The 24,157-nt window shown below is 41.1% G+C and overlaps 1 protein-coding gene across 1 annotated transcript in view; it reads right to left on the bottom strand.

Moving 5' to 3' along the window:
* Nucleotides 1-8,555: 8,555 nt before the first annotated feature.
* LOC104984606 (cytochrome P450 4X1) overlaps nucleotides 8,556-24,157 on the bottom strand; it is a 49,038-nt gene continuing 33,436 nt past the window's right edge. The window contains exons 7-12 of the mRNA XM_010834422.1: nucleotides 17,972-18,078; nucleotides 17,140-17,327; nucleotides 11,832-11,965; nucleotides 10,384-10,448; nucleotides 9,547-9,626; nucleotides 8,556-8,724 (exon numbers count right to left, since the gene is read on the bottom strand). Of these exons, the coding sequence (XP_010832724.1) occupies nucleotides 8,556-8,724; nucleotides 9,547-9,626; nucleotides 10,384-10,448; nucleotides 11,832-11,965; nucleotides 17,140-17,327; nucleotides 17,972-18,078 (743 nt within the window). The remainder of the gene's footprint in view (nucleotides 8,725-9,546; nucleotides 9,627-10,383; nucleotides 10,449-11,831; nucleotides 11,966-17,139; nucleotides 17,328-17,971; nucleotides 18,079-24,157) is intronic.

The raw sequence follows: 24,157 nt of genomic DNA, 5'->3' as shown, positions 1-24,157 counted from the left end.
TGGGCTGGAGGAAGCACAAGCTGGAATCAAGATTGCCGGGAGAAATATCAATAACCTCAGATATGCAGATGACGCCACCCTTATGGCAGAAAGTGAAGAGGAACTAAAAAGCCTCTTGATGAAAGTGAAAGAGGAGAGTGAAAAAGTTGGCTTAAAGCTCAACATTCAGAAAACGAAGATCATGGCATCTGGTCCCATCCTTTCATGGGAAATAGATGGGGAAACATTGAAAACAGTGTCAGACTTTATTTTTTTGGGCTCCAAAATCACTGCAGATGGTGACTGCAGCCATGAAATTAAAAGACGCTTACTCCTTGGAAGAAAAGTTATGACCAACCTAGACAGCATATTAAAAAGCAGAGGCATTACTTTGCCAACAAAGGTCCGTCTAGTCAAGGCTATGGTTTTTCCTGTGGTCATGTATGGATGTGAGAGTTGGACTGTGAAGAAAGCTGAGCGCAGAAGAATTAACGCTTTTGAACTGTGGTGTTGGAGAAGACTCTTGAGAGTCCCTTGGACTTCAAGGAGATCCAACCAGTCCATTCTAAAGGAGATCAGTCCTGGGTATTCTTTGGAAGGAATGATGCTAAAGCTGAAACTCCAGTCCTTGGCCACCTCATGTGAAGAGTTGACTCACTGGAAAAGACTCTGATGGTGGGAGGGATTGGGGGCAGGAGGATAAGGGGAGAAGAGAGGATGAGATGGCTGGATGGCATCACTGACTAGATAGACATGAGTTTGGGTGAACTCCAGGAGTTGGTGATGGACAAGGAGGCCTGGCGTGCTGCGATTCATGGGGTCACAAAGAGTCAGACACGACTGAGTGACTGAACTGAACTGACCTGATGCTCCTAAAGGCCTGCCATTGAAAACACATCTGGAGCAAGCAGAGACTGTGCAATCTAGGAGCAGATCTAATATGTCCCTAGGATAAAAAGCAACCATGAATCATTCAGTTCAATTCAGTTCAGTCGCTCAGTCATGTCCGACTCTTCATGACTCCATGAATTGCAGCACGCCAGGCCTCCCTGTCCATCACCAACTCCCAGAGTTCACCCAGACTTAGGTCCACCGAGTCAGTGATGCCATCTAGCCATCTCATCCTCTGTCGCCCCCTTCTCCTCCTGCCCCCAATCCCTCCCAGCATCAGACTCTTTTCCAATGAGTCAACTCTTCGCATGAGGTGGCCAAAGTACTGGAGTTTCAGCTTTAGCATCATTCCTTCCAAAGAAATCCCAGGGCTGATCTCCTTTATGAATCATTAGGACAATTAAAATACAATCCGACTTAGCCAAATCTATTGACTTCACTATTTTCCCTTCAAGGACTACCTTGTAGCTCAGTCAGTAAAGGATCTGCCTGCAGTGAGGAGACCCGGGTTCAAACCCTGGGTTGGGAAGATCCCCTGGAGAAGGAAATGGCAACCCACTCCAGTATCCTTGACTGGAAAATCTCATGGACAGTGGAGCCTGGTGGGCTGCAGTCCATGGGGTCATAAAGAGTCAGGCATGACTGAGCGACTAATACTAATACTAATTTTCCCTTCAGGGCTTCCCTGGTGGCTCAGACAGTAAACTGTCTGCCTGCAATGTGGGAGATCCTGGTTTGATCCTTGCTGGACATGGAACAACAGATTGGTTCCAAATCAGGAAAGGAGTACATCAAGGCTGTATATTGTCACCGTGCTTATTTAACTAATATACAGAGTACATCATGAGAAACGCTGGGCTGGAGGAAGCACAAGCTGGAATCAAGATTGCAGGGAGAAATATCAATAACCTCAGATATGCAGATGACACCACCCTTATGGCAGAAAGCGAAGAGGAACTAAAGAGCCTCTTGATGAAAGTGAAAGAGGAGAGTGAAAAAGTTGGCTTAAAGCTCAACATTCAGAACACTAAGATCATGGCATCTGTTCCCATCACTTCATGGCAAATAGATGGGGAAATAGTGGCTGACTTTATTTTGGGGGGCTCCAAAATCACTGCAGATGGTGACTGCAGCCATGAAATTAAAAGATGCTTGCTCCTTGGAAGAAAACCTATGACCAACCTGGACAGCATATATGCAGAGACATTATTTTGCCAGCAAAGGTCCGTCTAGTCAAGGCTATGGTTTTTCCCTGGTTGCTCAGCTGGTAAAGAATCTGCCTGCAATTTGGGAGACCTGGGTTCTATCCCTGGGTTGGGAAGATTCCCTGGAGAAGAATTGGCAATCCACTCCAGTTTTCTTGCCTGGAGAATCCCCATGAACAGAGGAGCCTGGCAGGCTACAGTCCATGGGGTCACACGACTAAGTGACTGAGTACAACACATGGTTTTTCTAGTAGTCATATATGGATGTAAGAGTTGGACTATCAAGAAAGCTGAGCACTGAAGAATTGATGCTTTTGAACGGTGACTCTTGAGAGTCCCTTGGACTGCAAAGAGATCCAACCAGTCCATCCTAAAGGAGATCAGTCCTGAATATTCACTGGAAGGACTGATGCTGAAGCTGAAATTCCAATACTTTGGCCACCTGATGCGAAGAACTGACTCATTAAAAAAGCCTCCTGATGCTGGGAAAGATTGAAGGCAGGAGGAGAAGGGGCCGACAGAGGATGAGAGGGTTGGATGGCATCACTGACTCGATGGACATGATTTTGAGCAAACTCCGGGAGTTGGTGATAGACAGGGAGGACTGGTGTGCTCAGTCCATGGGGTTGCAAAAAGCCGGACATGATTGAGTGACTGAACTGAACTGATTATCCCTTCACAGTAAATAACTGCCTTTGTCATATACAAATTGACAAGGAATCAAATTATTTATTACTCTTTTCTTTTGTCTTGGTTCCCAATAGACTGAGCTAGTGACTTGTATAAAGTTCGTGTGTGTGTGCTCAGTTGTGTCAGACTCTCTGTGACTGACTGTCACAGACTGTAGCCTGTCAGACTCCTCTGTCCATGGGATTTTCCCAGCAAGAATACTGGAGTGAGTTGCCATGCCCTCCGCCAGGGGATTTTCCCGACCCAGGGATTGAACCCGTGTCTCCTGTATTGGCAGGTGGCTTCCTAACCACTGAGCCATCTGGGAATCCCTGTGCAAAGGTCAAGAGGTGGCAATTCAAATACTCAAGTCATTCAGATCCTGGCCCCTCCACCTCCCCATCTCTGTGGGAGGTGTGGATGAGCACGGCCTGGATTTAGACTGTGTGATGGCTCTGAACACTGGTTCACAGCCAAGGATCATGCTCTTTCTCTCCCAGACCCTGTAGGTCTCTCCTTTCCTTCTCACCCTCATTCAGGTTAACTTTAAATGTAAATGAGAGTGGGATTTTTGAAGGTCTAAACTCAAATATGCGCTAATGTTTTACAAGGCAAAGACTTTATAATTTTGCTACTTTAATGATTTCCAGTAACAAATTGTTTGTGGTCTATATCACAACTCAATGACTAGCTTGACTTTATGAATAAATGAAAGTGGGGTGCAAGGTGGTTAAATGACATTGTGTCAGTCAACTAATCACATACCTTTTACTTCCCAAAAGGATGTGATGTGTTTCGGTTGATGAAGAATCGTCATGGAACACTGGAAACTTTACAAATGGGAAATATTTTTCTTTTCTTTGTTTTATTTTTAAATATTTATTTATCTACTTGGCTGCCCTGAATCTTAGCTATGGTACATGGCATCTTCTGTCTTTGTTTGCAGCATGCAGAATCTTTAATTGAGGCATCAGTTCAGTTCAGTTCAGTCGCTCAGTCGTGTCCGACTCTTTGCGACCCCATGAATCGCAGCACACCACGCCTCCCTGTCCATCACCAACTCCGGGAGTTCATTCATATGAACTCTTAATTGTGGCATGTGGGATCTAGTTTCCTGACCAGGGATTGAACCTGGGGGCCCTGCCTCGAGAGTGCAGAGTCTTAGCCATTGGACCACCAGGGAAGTCCCAAAGTATTTTTCTTTTAAAAACACAGGAATTTTGTTCTGTTTTCTCTTTCCTAATCTATGGATGATTGTTCTAACCACGCCCTCTACTGTGAATATCTTCTGTTCCCTTCTATCCTTGTTGACTATCTCAGATGCCACTGGGTGGAGTTTGGGACTGTCATACCTGAGGGTCTTCCCATTCAGCAGGGTTGTGGTGAAGAGTCCAAATATTGAGAAACAAAGGCATTCCTGAGTAAACAGGAGGAAAAGTAGGTGAGCTAAGATTCTGACTTCAAGAGACGACTCATTGGAAAAGACCCTGATGTTGGGAAAGATTGAAGACAGGAGGAGAAGGGGATGACAGAGGACGAGATGATTGGATGGCATCACCAACTCAGTGGACATGAATCTGAGCAAACTTTGGGAGATAGTAAAGGACAGAGAAGCCTGGCGTGCGCAGTCCATGGGGCTCCAAACAGTCGGACATAACTGAGTGACCGAACAACAATGATTTGTGACATTGAGCATCTTTTCATCTGTCTGTAGGTCCTCTGTATGTCTTCTTTGGAAGAATGCCTATTCAGGTCCTTTGCCCATTTTTAAATTGGATTTTTTTAATATATGGGGCAGGAGGAGAAGGGGATGACAAAGGGTCAGATGGCTGGATGGCATCACTGACTCAATGGATGTGAGTCTGGGTGAACTCTGGGAGTTGGTGATGGACAGGCAGGCCTGGCATGCTGTGATTCATGGGGTTGCAAAGAGTCGGACACGACTGAGCGACTGAACAGAACTGAACTGATGAGTTCTTTATAGATTGTGGATATTAACCCCTTAGTAGACATATCATTCGAAGAAGGAAATGGCAACCCACTCTAATACTCTTGCCTGGAAAATCCCATGGATGGAGGAGCCTGGTGGGCTGCTGTCTATGGGGTCGCACAGAGTCGGACACGACTGAAGCGACTTAGCAGCAGCAGCAGCAGCAGACATATCATCTGAATCTTCATTCAGTATGCTTTTCATTTTGTTGATAGTTTCCTTCCCTGTGCAAAAGCTTTTTAGTTTGATGCAGTCTTATTTATTTATTTAGCTCCTTTTTCCTTTACATAAAGAGACAGATCCAGAAAATTATTGCTAAGACCCATGACAAAAAGCTCACTGCCTGTAGTGTTCTTCTAGGAATTTTATGGCTTCTAGTCTTCCTTTGAAGTGTTTAATTCATTTTATTTTTTTGAGTATATGGTGTGAGAAAAGTTATCTAGTTTCATCCTTTTACATGTAGCTATCCATCAAATCTATATATTGTTAAAGAAATTTTGAGTTGTACCAATGGGTGAGTTTTACAAAGGCGGAAGTTGTTTTTTTGTTCAGTATTCTCAAACTGCCTAAGGATGAAATGACTTGCCTCCTGAACATGGGGTACCTCCACTACCAGACATATCCATCTGCTAAGGTTCTCCAAGATATTAGGGCAAAGGAATGGCTCTCAATAGGTTCCAGAAACGGGCTCAGGGAGCCCACTAGTGTCACAAGGTCATAGACAAGCTCTTTTACTGGCGCTTAGAAAATGTCTGTATTTCTGGGGGAAGATTTGCTGTTTTCTTCAAATTTGTAAAATGATCAGTGATGCACAGAAGGTAAAGAATAAAAACATGACACTTGATATGATTTACAACTAACTCTGTTGGGTGTACTGTCCTTTACAGAAAAACTTTAAGATTAGTGTTTAAGAAGTTGAACATTGTTTTTTGCTTGTGTGCCATCTCCCAGTTGGGGGGACAAAAGAGAGAGTGATGGCATTTTGGTCAGGTTTATGTGACTCCTTCAAGATACTTGCCCACATCACCTACTCCTGACTTGAGACTGAATACTTATAGATTTACCAGTATGGCCTGCTGAATGGTGACCTTTAATTACTAGACTCTAAATGCTATGACACCCTTCACGGTCTCAGCGCTATCCCTGATACAGTTTCTATTTTAAAAACATCAGTAGGCTATTTGTGGCCGAGATGACTCAGTGTCCCTTCAACATCTTTTCTCCACTCTTACAGAAATATCAATAGTTTTAGCTGAGAACATGGTCCCAGTGAAAGACCACATTTCCTAGTCTCCTTTTCAGCTAAAGGAGGAAGTCGGTTATAGGCAGAGCTGTGAGCAGAAGGGATGTATACAATTTCCAGCTAATGTTTTCATAAAGAAAGGTGCATACCTTCCCATTCCCTCTTATGTTCTCTCACTTGCTCAAAGGCAGATGCGGTGGTGGGAGCTGATAACTATCTCAGATCATTAACTGAAAGCCACGTGTTGAAGATGGAGAACAAAAGACTGAAGGAGCCTGGATGCCTTGACGGTCTTGTAAAGCAAACCATGCTACCAACTCTGACCACTTGCCTCCCTGAGATTTTAATGTGAGAAAGAAAGAAATTTCTATCTGGTTTAGGTCCCTCTATTTGGGGACCTTCTTGTTAGAGTGGGTTATTACTGATGTGATCAGTGCTTACTTTCCATTTACTGTCTACCCATATTGTCAAGAATACTAGTTTGCTTTTACTTGGCAGGGATCATGTTTAAGGGCTATTTAAACTGTCCATCTACTTGCCATAATTTTGCTGCTATGAGGCACTTGAGGAAAAGGAGGGCTAACTTCCATTACCATCCTTCAGGTTTCAACTTGTTTGTCACCTTCTCAAAGAAGATGTTCTAGACAACCCCATCTAAAGTAAATTCCCCTTAAAAGCAAATACCATATGACATCACTTACTGTGGAAACTAATATATGGCACAAATGAACCTGTCTACTACACAGAAACAGACTCACAGACAGAGAAACCAGACTTGTGGTTGCCAAGGGGAAGGGAGGGGGAGAGAGATGGACTGAGAGTTTGGGTTGGGTAGATGCAAGCTACTACATTTAGAATGGATCAACAAGGTCCTGCTGTATAGCACAGGGAATTATATCCAATCTCCTGGGATAACCTAACTGCCATCCCTTAATGACACCCCTACACAGCTTGAAGGGGCGTCCCTGGTAGCTCAGCTGGTAAAGAATTCATCTAAGATGCGGGAGACCCTGGTTCAATTCCTGGGTTGGAAAAATCCACTGGAGAAGGGATAGGCTACCCACTCCAGTATTCTTGGTCTTCCATGGTGGCTCGGCTGCTAAAGAAGCCGCTTGCAATGCAGGAGACCTGGGTTCAACCCCTGGGTTGGGAAGATCCCCTGGAGAAGGGAAAGGCTGCCCACTCCAGTATTCTTGCCTGAAGAATTCCATGGACTGGAGAAGTCCACGGGGTCACAAAGAGTTGGACATGCCTGAGTGACTTTCATTTCATTTTCCTGGGATAAACCTGGGAAAAGAATTTTAAAAATAATGTATATATGTGTAAAGCTGATATAGCAGAGATTGGCACATTGTAAATCAACTATACTTAAGTGAAAAAAAGTAAGTTCCACTGGATTACTGTCTAGCTCAACCACTCATTTCTTTCATGGCACTCAGTATTAATACAATTTGTATTTATCTATTTGGTATCCATTTTCCACTTTAGAAGCTCCATGAAGGCAGGGACCATGTATATTAATCCACTGAGTATCTAATATGTATCAAATATTTGGCACTTACACATCAAATAAGTGGTGAATCTCGAAATCATTAAGAAATTCCTGTTCAGGCTTCACAAGAGTTGTTAGCATCAGGAAACTATATAGAATGTCTTGAAAATATTCCAAACAAAAGCCTTCTTATCCCAGACTCAAACCCCACAGACCACAAAGACAAGTTTACATACCTTACTTTGTGAAAATTTAGAAGTCCTGTATGATAAAAGACACCATAAATACAGTTTTCAAAAAGTAAAAGAATGGGGGGAAATTACAAAGAAAAGTTATAATCAAGGATTATTATCCACAATATGTAAAGAGCTTACATGAATCAATAAGAAAAAGATAACTTCATGGAAAAATAAACATAGATGACATATACATTACAGAGAACAAAACAAAGATAAACATAAATGGCCAATAAGCATGTTTTGAAAACTAAAAGTAATGTCTCCAATAATAGGAAAAGAGCTAAAAAAATTATAGTATATTCACATTACAGAATTTCATGAAGTCATGATTAGAAATGAGATGTATTTTTATTGAGTGAAAAAAGGAAGAACAATATGGATATGATCCCATAGACAAGAATACGTACATACATATGCATATATGAAATGTACAGGAAAAAGTCTGAAAGAATGCATCCCAAGCTATTCTGTTTTTAGGAAAAGCAGTAGGATCGGGCAGGGAGGTGTGGCTATGTGAAATGGGATTTTTACTTCTTACTCCATAGCTTTTCTAGTGTTGTAAATCTTTTACCGTGAGCATACATTCATCTATTATGAGTGCAATTCTGAAAGAGATTTTAAAACAGCAGAAAATATATGGAAGCCACTTAGAAAATTCTTGATATTTGGCATTAGTAATAACCAGAATCAAACAGAAAAGATGAGAAAATCTCTGAATCATACAGAAACATATCAAGGTGACACCCTATGTCACCATACTTTGATTACTCTCTATTTTCCTGGACCTTGAGCTGAAATTTAACTTTAAAACAAAATGTATAAAATCATCATGTCCTAGGCTCTAACATTAGGGGAGTTTCTTCAGGTGCAAGTAGATCCCCTTCTTGGGTTTGATGAAAATGTAGGGCATGAAGACAACAGGCTTGGTGGGCTCTACTCTCATCTGGAAGCGGAGCAGAATCAAGGCAACAACCACCTTTATCTCAGCTATGGCAAAATTCTGCCCGATGCAGTTCCTGCAGACACCAAGAAAAAAGAGACTGGAAGAACTGATACTTCTTCTGACGCTTTAATAAGATACTAGAAAAACAAGTCTGATGTTAAGAATACATTTGCACATGAAATTCCATACCAACTTTTGGACTTTGGACTTACCTTGTTCCCTGTAAGAATGTGAGCTGGAAGGTTCAAATTGATGCCCTTCCAAAACAGGGTGGCACTTGGAGCTGCTCACAGAATTGTTCCTCCCTCCACCCCCTCCCAACCCGCCATGAAGTTCTAATGTATAATAAAACATGATGACCATAGTTGGTAATACACTGTATTGTAGAACTGAAATTTGCTAAGAAAGAAGAACTTAAATGTCCTCTCACACACAAAAAAGGACAGGTATGTAAGCTGAAGAATATGTTAATGAACTACATGGGAAGGAATCTTCTCACAGTGTATATCGACTCATCATGATGCATATATCAAGTGTCTTACAATTTAAGATTCTAATATAAAGATGAAATAAAAGATGAAATAAATTGTTTTTCTGAAAAAGAATCATCTCATCTTTATTGGGAGTGAACCTGCATTGAACCCATGAGCAACAGCTTGCCTTGCTGTTTAGCCGTCTGAGCCATGGCTGTATAGGATGCCGTAGCAAACGGTGTTGTCCTTCGTGAAACTAACTGACACTTTCAGTGGCTCAAACAGGCACTAAGATCTACCTCATGGTCAGGTGAGAAGATAAGTTTCCATAGAAGAACTTATAGAGCTGGGGGGCTGAAGCGAGAAGGCTGTTTCCAGGTAAACATTTTTATGTGTTTTTAAAAACTTCAAATAGTCCTCACCTTGGTCCAGATGAGAATGGTAAGTAAGCATGGGAGTGTCTTTTATTACATTCCTGGGAGAACCTCAAGGGGTCAAAGACCTGAAATGAGAGGGTAACCCCACGACCATCCCCAAAACACCATTAACACATTTCTGAAGCTACTGCTTAGCACTGATCAACAGAAATATCCATGCACCACATATGTAATTTCAAATGTTCTGGTATCCACATTTTTACAAGGGGTAATGAATTTTCTAATATAATTTATTTAACAGAAAATATGATCATTCCAACATGAATTCATATACATAATTACTTCAAGAAAATATTTCCTATTTTTTGTACTACAGCTGCAAAATTTTACTTTCCCAGCACATCTCAGTTCTAACCAGCCACATTTCAAGTGCTCCACACCACATGTGGTTAATGGCTACCACCCTGGACAGCACAACTGTAGACCTGCTGACCTTGTCTGGTCTCCCAGGTGATTAGTCTGCTACCCAGACTAGGAAAGAGGAAAGCAGAAATACCATGGCCGGTGGTAGTATTTGCACTTTGAAGGTACAAGTGCATCTACTTAGAAGTCAAGCCAAGATGACCTACGTGATCAGTTGTCCAACTTGCCGTTACACATAACGGGTTTGAAACTAGCAGCGTATAAAAAAGGAAGTATCTGCACACGTGTTTAGAATTTCAAGAGACTCAGGTATGCTCCAAACCTTCTTTTTGCCTCTTCAGATCCTTTCTCCTCCCTTTCCCACCTTGCTCTGGGCTCCAAACTGACCCACGGGGTTTCCTGTTGGGTTTGACCAATAAAAGGCATTGAAAGGAAATCTGGAGAGTGGGACAGTCATACCTGTGGGTTTTCCCAGACGGCGGGGTTGTGGTGGAGACCCCAGATACTGAGAACCACAGTCATTCCTGAGAAAGGAAGGAAATAAAAGAGATTGCAGAAAAAAGAGCAAGTTGTGAGCTCCTTTTATACTGCTCTTCAGTAACACTTTTCTTTTTGAAGGGAAAGACTTAGTTCCTGGCAGAGTTCTGTGGGCTGTAGCTGATGCCAGCAGTGAAGGACCCATAAAAAGATGGGGTCTGGTGGCACCTCAGTTTTCAAATCAATGATCTATTTAATACCTGATTCTATCTTAAGGCACTCTTGGTATCATGTCAAAATGATAGCCTATGTTTATGTTTTCCACTATCTCTAGAAATTGTTTATGCATCTATTCATGGACTATAAAGTATCCAGACACAACAGCTTAGGTACATTTAGGAACAGAATTGTACTTCCACTCTGCAGATCCAATGACAAGTTTCTGTTGGTGCAGGTCATACATGGAAGTAGGGAATTTTGGCAAATGTTCATGTAGTATGAGGATTTTAAAAAAGACAGAAGAAAAATAAATAAAATTTAAAAAACAAAAAAGGAAAAAAAGAGGTGAGATAATTTGAGGATTATTGGGTTATCAGAAATAATTTTGGTAAAGTAATTCTAGATCTGTCAACAAAGGGACAGTAAGTGACAGGCTGTTGGTACTGATACAAGCAATCCTGTTGGCTTGTTCCTAAGGGCAAGAGTTAATTGAACACTGAAGCAGATTAAGTGGAGCGTATCTCATGTGATCTCTCTGCCTCCCACTTGCCCTGCTCAGGTACTTGTGCTGTTCTGAAAAGCACTGGGCTCCAGACATGGAACCTCTGAGCAAGTTCTAGCTCTGCTCAATGCACTTTGGGATCCCCCAGTGGGTTTTTGGCTACACCAAAATTATCTGAAAGTGCTCTGTAAACTGCAAAACACATATAAGCATCTGCTAAGAGCGTGTTCCAAGATGAAAAAGATGAGATAATCTATTTGAAGGCTCTATGTAAACTTTTAAGTACTGCATACTTACTAGGGTAATATTACTATGATGATGAAGACAAAGACCCTCTTTGGGTCTTCTAGATAAAGATAAAAGTGTTCATCTCCCATGAAGTCTTGCTGGGTGTCAAATGCAGCCAAGCCAGGATTATCTTAGAAACAACATCCCATAATGGAAGAAACCCTGAGTTGGGATTCTGGTGATATAGGTTCTGTTCATAGCTTTGCTTCAAATGACTATATACCTTTGGGAAAGTCTCAGAAACCCACATCTGGTCAAGGCATTACCCACTGAGAACTTAGCAGGTGCCCAACCCTAAGCCAGCTATCCCGAAGTTTGTCTTTTGACTCTTCCAAGAGTTGAGAATCCCTCTGGTCTTTTTCACTGTGGTCCCCAGGATTCAGTGATCTTTAGAAACTGCTTAGGAAAAGAATGCAAAGACCTGCAGGCAAAGAGCGTCCATCTGGAAAGGTAATGGGCTTGCTGAGTTGTCTGGAAATGGACACGGCTGGAGGTGCCAAGCGGAGTGACTCCTTAATGCACATTGTGGTGTATGACATCTCGCTCAGTTGGTTCCTGTGAGTACAAGAGAGGGAGCACAGGGAACTCAGACTCCATATTCAGTTTGTAAATACTGACATATTTTTCTATTCAACCTTTGCTCCTGGTCAAAGTCCTTTTACCCATTTGTTTATGTAACGGAATGTTAAAAAGGAACACTTTCTGCCTCAGGATCAGCTGAGGTCCCAGAGGACAAGGGACCATATAGGAGCCACACATCCTTACCTTGAATGTGGAGAAAAGGGAGGGAACCTCCTATACTTTGGTGGGAATGCAAACTGGTGTAGCCACTGTGGCAAACAGTATGGAGGTTCCTCAAAGAACTGAAAACAAAGCTACCATACACTCTTGCAATCTCATTCCTGGGTATATATCTGGAGAACTCTTATTTGAAAAGATATGTGCACCCCAATGTTCATAGAAGCATTATTTACAAGAGCCAAGAAATGCAAGCAACCTAAATATCCATCAACAGATGAGTGGATAAAGAAGATGTGCTATATATACACAATGGAATACTACTTAGTCATAAAAAGAATGAAACAATGTCATTTGCAGCAACATGGATGGATCTAGAGATCATCATGCTAAGTGAAATAAGTCAGAAAGAGAAAGACAAATAGTATATGACATCACTTACATGTGATATTTAAAATATGATATAAATGAACTTATTTGCAAAGCAGAGACAGACTCACAGTCAAAGAAAACAAATTTATGATTGTGCATGCTAAGTCGCTTCAGTCGTGTCCCATTCTTTGTGACCCTATGGACTGTGACCCAACAGGCTCCTCTGTCCAAGGGATTCTCCCGGCAAGAACACTGGAGTTTCTTGCTGTGCCCACCTCCAGGGCATCTTCCTGACACAGGGATCAAACCCGCGTCTCTTTACCTCTCCTGCACTGCAGGTGGGTTCTTTACCACTAGCACCATCAAAGAAAACAAAGTTATGGTTACCACAGGGGTTAGGTGAGGGGAAGAATATTAAAAAGTACAGTCACTTTGTTGTACACCAGAAACTAACACAACATTATAAATTAACTCTACTTGAAAAAAACCCCAAATATCCTCATAATAAAGTGAAGCACTAAACTACTGGTAAAGGATTTGCTGAGAAGATTCCTGAAAACGTTTTGCAACATTTAGCTCATCATATAAATCAAGGAATGGCTAAGGAATGAAGAGAGGAGGCCTCCAAGTTTTGAGAGGGAAAAAAGATCCTTCCAAAGAACTGCTGGAATGCTGGAGTGCTGTGGAGAATGCTGGAGAGGGGGTTCCCTTCATATTTAGCAAAGAGGGGATTAAAGAAGATGTTCTGACATGTGCTCCTTAGAGGCTGGGAAGAACAGAACTAGTAGGAAAGGCCATGATTCACAATTGACAGAGAGGCAGGGAAAGGAGCAGGGACAAAGCAAGAAGCCTACAGTGAGTCCTATGGGCCAGTGAACCAGCAAGAAGGACAGCTTCTGAACCAGCTTGAAGGACACTCTAAGGACAGGAATTTCTTTGCCCCATGAATCATCATCATAAAGTCCCAGTGAGAGAATCTCCAGAAACCTCACTGAGAGTAAAAGGAAGCACCAAGTTTAAAGGGCAGGACGGCAACAGTACCAGCTGCCTCTCCTCATCCTCTCTCCCTCCTGGGACCATTTCTGGAAGGGTTGGTAAGCAGAAGCCAACAACAACCCCCTCTTTATTTTCTTGGGCTCCAAAATGACTGTAGAGGGTGACTGCAGCCATGAAATTAAAAGATGCTTGCTTCTTGGAAGAAAAGTTATGATCAACCGAGACAGCATATTCAAAAGCAGAGACATTACTTTGCCAACAAAGGTCCGTCTAGTCAAAGCTATGGTTTTTCTAGTAGTCATGTATGGATGTGAGAGTTGGACTATAAACAAAGCTGAATGCTGAAGAATTGACGCTTTTGAACTATGATATTGGAGAAGACTCTTAAGAGTCCCTTGGACTGCAAGCAGATTCAACCAGCCCATCCTAAAGAAAATCAGTCCTGAATATTCATTGGAAGGACTGATGCTGAAGCTGAAACTCCTTTATTCTGGCCACCTGATGCGAAGAACTGACTCATTGGAAAAGACCCTGATGCTGGGAAAGATGGAAGGCAGGAGGAGAAGTGGATGACAGATGGTTGGATGGCATCATTTACTCAGTGGACATGAGTTTGAGCAAGTTCTGGGAATTGGTGACGGACAGGGAGGCCTGGTGTGCTGCAGTCCATGGGGTCACAAAGAGTCAGACATGACTGAGCAACTGAACTGAACTGAACTGACAACTGCTTCACCCACCTCTGGCTTCCAGACCCAGAGAAGTACTGAATTGGAACAGATGGAGATGCTCCAAGTGGATAACAATTTGAAGTTTTTATTATTACATTGGACCAGACAGCTTAATTATTGAAATGAGACTGCTCTTGTGATTTAAATGGATGGGAACACTATGAGATTCACTCAGAGCTTCACCCCAGTGATGAAAAGTACTTGCCCACACAAGTTTGAAGTATCAGCGGGAGAAGAGTAAAGTTTTTATTTGATCATAGATTGTCAGGTTGGTTCAGTAAAATGACAGCATACATTTGGTCTTTTTGCCTCAGGTATTTTTATTTGTCTTTCTGATTGTTTAGCAAGCTTTGGCCATTCGTTAATGTGAAATTTTAATTTTGAACTCTTTCCTCCTCAAGCTCATAATAAGAAGAGGAATTCTGCTTAGCCTAGCACTTTACATACTTAAGAAAAATAACGCTGTCTATTTCAGCCCTGGTGCGAAAAGATGAGAGGCCTTTTAACCCAATGCAGAAATAGATTGACAAGGAAGCAAATGGAGATGTTGAACAACTTTCTAACTTTTTCAGAAATTTGCTCTTTGCGGTGTGGTTTTATTAGAATTATAAATTTGGGGACTGTTCTGTACAAATTTCATTAAATGTAATGAAAGGCCATTTTTTATTCTCTATAATATGGTTGCCATTTCTCTCATTAACATAAATGGTAGCGAAGAGATCCTCTAGAGCGTGTTTTATCACCTGGCAAAGATTTCCTTATAGTTTTGACATTTCACATGGGCCAAACAGGAATAAGAAAAGCCAATATTTGAATTGTGTATATACATGTACCCTAATTGAAGTTAAAATATCTGATTAATATTGGTGTGGGAGGTGATATACACTGTCTCTAAATTCAGTGAATGAATAAAAACTTACTAGTCAACACTGCATCTAGTGCTATATAGATTAGACCTTTGACTTATCGTAGGAAATGACTAGTGTTTTGTTATAAAAAGTAAGATCTCTGCTTCAGTTCAGTTGCGTTGCTCAGTCGTGTCTGACTCTGTGACCCCATGAACTGCAGCACACCAGGCCTCCCTGTCCATCACCAACTCCCGGAGTCCACCCAAACCCATGTCCATTGAGTCGGTGATGCCATCCAACCATCTCATCCTCTGTCATCCCCTTCTCCTCCTTCCCTCAATCTTTTCCCGCATCAGTGTCTTTTCAAATGAGTCAGCTCTTCGCATCAGGTGGCCAAAGTATTGGAGTTTCAGCTTCAACATCAGTCCTTCCAATGAACACCCAGGACTGATCTCCTTTAGGATGGACTGGTTGGCTCTGCTTGCAGCCCAAGGGACTCTCAAGAGTCTTCTCCAACACCACAGTTCAAAAGCATCAATTCTTTGGCTCTGCTATATCTATATAAATTCATATTTTCCTTTACAAATGTTCTAATTGAGCTGACTTTTGCATTTGAAACATGGTATTTTGCCTCTAGTCACTGGGCTGGGTTGTTAGCATCTCTTTCTTTGATCAACAAAACAAATACAATGGCTGCATTTTCCTTGCAAACAGTGTATCTGAGGAGCACATCTATAACCTGGGCTTCACGAACAGAAAGATGTGCTCAAAGTCTAGCCAAATGGAGTCGAAGTTTTCCACCTGACTAACTCCTACCCATTCTGTAAGAGGCAGCTTACGTGTCAGATCTCCCAATAAGTCTTCCTGGGCCTCCCATGCTAAATCTCTGTGGCCACTAATGTGTATCTCTCTTTTTACCCTCACTATGTTATATTGCAATCAACTCTATGGGGATCAGACCTCCCTGGTGGTGCTGTGGATGAGCATCTGCCTGCCAGTGCAGGGGACACGGGTTTGATCCCTGGTTCAGGAAGATTCCATATGCCATGGATATGGAAGTTTTCATAAGCCCATGTGCGTCACAACGACTGAGCCAGTACTCTAGAGCCTGGGAGCAGCAACTTCCGGGTCAGCACAGCACAATGAAGAGTAGCCCTTGCCTGCTTCTGCAGAAAGTCCATGAATACCGAAGAAGACCTAGCGTAGCCAAAAAAAAAAAATATATATATATATATATGGGGACCAGTCTTCCGTACTAGAGTATGAGCTCATTGAAGGCAGAACCCACATCAAATCTGGCACCTTTTTATAGTGGCTCAGTACTTAAAGCTTCCCTAGTAGCTCAGCTGGTAAAGAATCTGCCTGCAATGTGGGAGACTTGAGTTCAATCCCTGGGCTGGGAAGAACCCCTGGAGAAGAGAACAGCTACCCACTCCAGTATTCTGGGCTGGAGAATTCTATAGACTGTATAGTCCATGGGGTCGCAAAGAGCTGGACTGAGCGACTTTCATTTTCACTTTCAGCACTTCAGTGGTACACACTGTACTTGAGTTGAACACATGTGGACTGAGTATGTTTATTATTTTGTTCTAAGTCCAAAGTCCATCCTGAGAAGTGAACAAGGGGATGGGAGAGAATGTCTCCATGAGGCTTAGAAACACAGATGTTCACTCAGGTCTTTCAGAAGCACAGCCTCACTGGAGTCCTACCATTCAAGCTGTGGATGCAAATCTAGGGAGATCATATCCCCATTTCCAAAGCGCCAGGGCCTGAGTGAAAGAAAGAAATAGGACCTTTTACACACACACTGACTAAAAAAACAATGAAATAGAAAACTTACCGATAAGTGAGTGTAAAAGAGAAAGGGATAATTTTGGGCCTTGTAGAAAAAGAGAACAATAGTAGCCTGCCTCTTCTACTCATATATATATGTATGTGTATGTGTGTGTGTGTATGCATATGAAACACTATGATCACCAAGAGGAAAGAATAAAGCAAAATCCCAGGAGGAAAACAAGGAGGAAATGTTTATAGATGCAGATCTTACCAGGTAATGGAAGACCCATCCCCCAGGATGGCTCTGATCTCCTCCCGGCATTTCTCCTGATGCTCAGGGTACAGAGCTAGGTGGTAGAGGAGCCAGGAAATGCCTGCTGATACAGAGTCATGCCCTGCCAACATGAATGTGTTCACCTCGGACCACAGGTCTGCATCTGTGAAGCTATCATTTTCAGCCTAGAAAGAATAGTAGAGATACTTTTATGCAGTGTCAGTTTACAGATGTTTGAAGCCCAGTCAAAACAATGGTTTTAGGGGGAAAAACTAGCTATCAAATAAGAGTTTTCATTTTTATGCAGTTTAACAAATATATAGTTTGAGTCATGCTTTGCCCAGGGCATAAAGGAGAACCAAAGACAGATAAGAAAAGCAGGCCCCTGCAATAACTTCCTGCAATCATTTTGTCAGATTTATCCAGACTTTTCAGCATCTCTTCCTCATTGGTTTATCAGCTCAATCTGATTCACTTTCCCGTGTTTCCCTGAACTACCATGTATCTTTATGATAATCACCAAATCCTGCTGAATTTGTAAAAAATTTAGTCTTATCTGACTCCCTCTAGTGACAGAATTGTAGAATTCAGTTTTTAATCTCAAACTGCAGCACCAACCATCAATTCAAAAGTACTGTTAAATTTAGTTGATCAGTTTTGCTTTTGTCTTCCCTCCTCCCACTCATCTAACTACCCACACAATTAACTAGATACATAAGCAGGCTCAGAATTTGAAAGATTTTGTTTTTTGTCTTCCCTCCTCCCTCTCTTCTAACTACCCACGCAATTAATTAGATACATGAGTAGGCTCAGAATTTGAAAGACTTACCTGAGCAGAAAGGACAATATCCAGGAAGTCCCGGTATTTCCTCTTCTGAGTGTTAGTCTGCTTATTCTCATCCTTGAGGGAATTCCTTCTATTCTTGACTATCTTGTCTAGGGTAGAATAAATATTCCCCATTACCAAAGTGACAGAAAAGTCAATCAAAGTAAAATAAATCACAGAAAAAGCCATGACCCCCCGGATAGTTTCAAATCTTGTCTAATTTCCTGAAGTTAGAGTGACTTCATTACATTTAAATAGATTTAACTTATGCAGGGGGGCTTCCCTGGTGACTCAGATGGTAAAGAATCCATCTGCAATGCAGGAGACCCAGGTTCAATCACTGGGTCAGGAATATCCCCCCTCTGGAGAAGGGAACGGCTACCGACTCCAGTATTCTTGCCTGGTGAATCCCATAGACAGAGGAGCCTGGTGGGCTACAGTCCATGGGGTCACAAAGAGTCGGACATGACTAACACTTAATTTATGCAGATGTGTATTTTCCCATCAAATGACAACTTTTGTTCAAAGTTCCAAAGGCAAACACAACAGATGAAAATATACTTTATATAACTAAGTAGGCAATATAATTAAAAAATTAAAAATGTAGGTGCAAGTAACCAATCATTCTTTTCTTTCTCAGTCTAATGTCTCATTTTCATGGAAAAATTATCACATGAAATGGAATGAAAAGAAAAAGACCAGCAAATAAATGCCAACCTATATATAACTGAAGGGGCTGAAAGGAAAAAAATATTGGATAGAATGTTTAAAATTATAATCCAAGAAAACTGTCTGGAAATAAGAGAAAAATTAAATCTACATATTAAAGGGCTCATACTATGTCTGGAAAAATTGCAACAGAATAACCAATTCCTATATATATATATATATATCCTAATAAAACTACTTGACATTAAAGGCAGAGAAAAGGAAATTCTCAGAAATTCTAGACAAAAATATCAAATGACTTTTAATGATGATGAATTAAGCTAGCATCATACTTCTCGAGAACAATAAAAAAAAATCAAGGCAAGGTTAGAGTATTAGGAAAACTCAAGGAAACAAAGTGTGAGGCAAAATTTTTATCCAGCAAAACTATCCTTCATGTATCAAGTCTACCAAAAAACTGTTATAAACTTATATGAACTCAGAAAATGCTTTGCTCATGAAGCCCTTACTGAGGAATCTATAGTGGATGAGTTTCATCCAACCAAGAAATTACTGGAAAAACTTCATTAAAATAACTGAGGTGTGCCTTTCAAAGACTTAATTCTAGATAACAGAATAAAATAAGGATAAAGATGTGGACAGAATAGTAACACATAAGCATTAAAAGTGAAAATAATGCTACTAAAAATAGGAGGAGTAGGGAGGGAAAAACCTGGCTTAAAATTCAACATTCAAAAAACTAAGATCATGGCATCCAGTTCCATCACTTCATGGCAAACAGATGGGGAAATAATGGAAACAGTGACAGACTTTATTTTCTTGAGCTCCAAAATCAATGCAGATGGTGACTGCAGCCATGAAATTGAAAGACACTTGCTCCTTGGAAGAAAAGCTATGACAAACCTAGACAGCATGTTAAAAAGCAGAGACATTACTTTGCCAACAAAGACCCGTATAGTCAAAGCTATGTTTTTTCCAGTAGTCATGTATGGATGTGAGAATTGGACCATAAAGAAGGTTGAGTGCCAAAGAATTTGTGTTTTTGAACTGTGGTGTTGGAGAAGACTATTGAGAGTCCCTTGGACTGCAAGGAGATCAAACTAGGCAATCCTAAATGAAATCAATCCTGAATATTCACTGGAAGGACTGATGCTGAAGTCGAAGCTCCAATACTTTGGCCACCTAATGCGAAGAGCCAACTCATTAGAAAAGACCCCGATGCTGGGAAAGACTGAAGGCAAGAGGAGAAGGGATGACAGAGGACAAGATAGTTGGATGGCATCACCGACTCAATGCACATGAATTTGAGCAAGCTCAGGGAGATGGTGAAGGACAGGGAAGCCTGGCGTGCTGGAGTCCATGGAGTCCATGTGCAAAGAGTCGGGCACGACTGAGTGACTGAACAACAAATATCAACAATCACTTTAAACATCAATGGTTTACTACACCAATTAAAAGACAAAGAAGGTCAGAATGCACCTAAAAAACAAGATCCAACTGTACGTTGTCTACAAGCCCTCCTTAAATATATAAAGATATACATAGATTATAAGTAAAGGGACAGAGAAAGATATACCATGCTAACTAATCAAAAGAAAGCTGGAGAAGCAATATTAGTTTCAAACAGAAGAGATTTCAGAGAAAAGAAAATATTAGGGATAAAGAAGAGCATTACATAATGACAAAGGGGTCAATTATCCAAGAAGACAATGATCTTTAATGTGCATGTGCCTAACAAAGGAGTCTCAAAATGCATGAGCCAAAAAGTAATGGGACTCAAGAAGAAATAAATAAATCTACTATCATAGTTAGAGACTTCAATATCCCTCTATCATGATGGACAGATCCAGCAAGCAGAAAACAAGCAAGGATATAGTTGAACTGAACAATATCATCAATCAACTGGATCTATTTGACAACTATAAAATATCTCATTCAACATGAGAACACTGACCAACACAGACCATACTTAGGGCCATAAACCATAATCTAGACTTTAAAAAATAGAACTCATAGGATGTATGCTTTCAAACCACAATGAAATAGAAATCAGTAATAGAAAGATAATTGGAAAACTCCAAATTATTTGGCAAGTAAACTACACACTTCTAAATAACACATGAGTCATAGAAGTAGTCTCAACTTAAAAAATATTTTGAATTAATGAAAATTCAAATACAATTAATCAAAATTGTGAGATACAGTGAAAGCAGTGCTTAAAGGGAAATTTATAGCATTAAAAGAATTATCAGAAAAGAAGAAAGATCTAAAATCAATAATCTAAGCTTCTCCCTTGGGAAACAGGAAAAGAAGAAAAAAATTAAGTCCAAATTAACTAAAGGAAAAGAAATAATAAAAATCTGAGCAGAAAGCAATAAAACTGAAATAAGAAATAAAGAGACAAAATCAATGAAACCAAAAGTTGGTTCTTAGAAAAGATCAATAAAGTTGATAAATCTCTAGCCAGGTTAACTAAAGAAAAAAGAGAAAAGACAAAATTGCTATTATTAGGTATAAGAGGAACCATCACTTCTGATCCTATGGATATTAAAAAGAGAATAAGGAAATATTATGAACAACTCCATGCTTACAATTTGATAACCTAGTTGAAATGGGTCAATTTCCTGAAAGACACAACCTACCAAAAGTCAAAAGAGAAGTAGCTAATCTGAATAGACCTCTATTTATAAAACAGTTTGAGTCAATAATTAATAACCTTCCAAACCAGAATGGACCAGACTTGGTTGATTTCCTTGGTGATTTCTACCAAACATTTAGGAAAGAAATCCTGCCAATTCTCTACAATCTCTTCCAGAAAAATAGACACAAAGGGAGTACTTCCTGACTTATTTTATGAGACCAGCCATTATTCTCACTCCTGAACTGAGACAGGCCTGGAATCTGGGACCCTTTGTTGCAGTGCTGAAAAGCTTGTACCTGGACACATCTCTTCTCAAGCTACAGTATACAAAGAAACTATATGGGACTAAAAATTATTGTGTGCATGTGCAGTTAGGGCAAACTCTAGACCAAAAGACATAAAATAGACAAACCAAAACCAAAACCCATCTGCTGTTTCTGAAGGACCTGGAGCAAAAACTGGGTGTCAGGAGAAAAAGCAGGGTGTTCCGCAGGGCTCCCTGCACTCAACAACACAAAGGATGGGCAAACCACCTAAACCGCCCTTCCAACCAGACCCCTGGACACACTCCTATCGTCACCCCACGTAAGAAGCAAGCTCAGCCACCCGCCTTGGGGCCCAAACCAGGGAGCTTGTCACTTGTTTCTGCTCCCTCCTGGAGCCCCAATGAAGGCTTGACTGAATTTCTTGTCTGGCTTCCAGTCAATTTCTATTGACTGGGGAAGACCAAGAACGCTGGTGGGTATCAAAACCAAATAAAGACATTACAATAAAGGGAACATTTTGGAGGATAATTTGGTGGATTCTTACAAAGCTAAACTTATCCTTACCATGCCATCTCTAATCATCCTCCTTGGTATTTACCCAAAGGAGCTGAAAACTTAAGTTCATACAAAAACCTGTGCACAAATGTTTATAGAGACTTTATTCAAAATTGTCGAAACTTTGCTTTTTGAAAGCAACTAAGCAAACTATTGTTTGCCTTCAATTGGTAAACAAACTGTGATACACTTAACAGTTTGTTAAGTGTATGTGTTTCACTTACACATAAGTGAAAGTGAAAGTCGCTCAGTTGTGTCCGACTCTTTGAAACCCCATGGACTTCACAGTCCATGGAATTCTCCAGGGCAGAATACTGGAGTGGGTAGCCTTTCCCTTCTCCAGGGATCTTCCTAACCCAGGGATTGAACTCAGGTCTCCCGCATTAGAGGTGGATTCTTTATCAGCTGAGCCAAAAGAGAAGCTCTTATACAATAAAATAGAATTGAACAATAAAAATAAATGCACTATCAAGCCATGAAAATACATGGAAGAACTTTAAATGCATATTGCTAAGTGAAAAAAACCAATCTAAAAAGGTTACATATAGTATGATTCCAGTTAATGACATGGAAGAGGCCAAACTATAGAGACAGTAAAAAAATTAGTGGTTGCCAGGGGTGTGGCACAAAGGAAGGAGGGCTAAGTAGGTGAAGCACAGGGGAGGTTTAAGGGCAGTGAAACTATGCTGTATGAGACTGTGATGGTGGAAACATATCATTACATATTTGTCAAAATCCAGAGAGTGTACCCATGAAGAGTGAACCCTACACTATGGACTTTAGTTAATAATAATGGCTCAAGGGGGCTTCCCTGGTGGCCCAGTGGTTAAGAATCTGCCTTGCAACACAGGGGACACCACTGGTCCAGAAAAATCCCACATGCCAGAGGCCAACTAAGCCCATGTGGCACAACCACTGACCCTGTGCTCTGGAGACCACCAGCCACAATTACTGAAGCCCATGTGCTTAGATCTTGTGTTTCTCAACAAGAGAAGCCACTGCAATGAGAAGCCCACGAAGCACAAGTAGAGAGTAGCCCCTGCTGGCCACAACTAGAGAAAGCCCATGTGCAGCAGTGAAGACTCAGTGCAGCCAAAAATAAATAAATACAATAAATAAATATGTATGTAAAATGATTTGGAGAGGGCAATGGCACACCGCTCCAGTACTCTTGCCTGGAAAATCCCATGGATGGAGGAGCCTGGTGGGCTGCAGTCCATGCTAAGGGTTGTACACGACTGAGCGACTTCACTTTCACTTTTCACTTTCATGCGTTGGAGAAGGAAATGGCAATCCACTCCAGTGTTCTTGCCTGGAGAATCCCAGGGACTGGGGAGCCTGGTGGGCTACCATCTATGGGGTCACACAGAGTCGGACACGACTGAAGTGACTTAGCAGCAGCAGTATGTAAAATAATAATGGCTCACCCATTATAAGAAATACACCATACTTATACAAGATGTTAATAAGGGAAAGTATGTATATAGGGGGTGGTGAAGAAGTAGCAATATATGGGAACTCTGTGTTTTCTGCTCAATTTTTCTATAAGCCTAAAACCCCCTGAAAAATACCTTATTAATTAAAAAAAAATACTACAAAGTCTCTTCAATTGATTCAGTGTGATTTAGCACACAAATAGATAGACCAAGGATAGAAAAGAAAGTGAAGAAATAGGTCCAAGTACATTAGAATATGATAAAAGTGGTTACCTCAAACTGACTGGAAAAGATGGAACTTTTTAATAAATGGTGATAGGACAATTGGATAATCATTTGGAAATATTAAAGCAACTCTGTCATGAGTCCTACTATCATCAAGTGGGTTTATGTCAGGGAAACAGCTAAACATCCTACAATGCACTGGACAGCTCCTCACTGTCTGGATAACAAAGATTTAGCTAGCCCCATGGAGAAGGCAAGGGCACCCCACTCTCCAGTACTCTTGCCTGGAAAATCCCATGGACGGAGGGGCCTGGAGGGCTGCAGTCCATGGGGTCGCTAGGAGTCAGACACGACTGAGCGACTTCACTTTATTTTTTCACTTTCATGCATTGGAGAA

Source organism: Bison bison, unplaced genomic scaffold (genome assembly GCF_000754665.1).
Source record: "Bison bison bison isolate TAMUID 2011002044 unplaced genomic scaffold, Bison_UMD1.0 scf7180017864033, whole genome shotgun sequence".
Classification (NCBI taxonomy): Eukaryota; Metazoa; Chordata; class Mammalia; order Artiodactyla; family Bovidae; genus Bison; species Bison bison.
The sequence above is the reverse complement of the archived record's forward strand: the minus strand, read 5'-3'. Positions and strand labels throughout refer to the sequence as shown.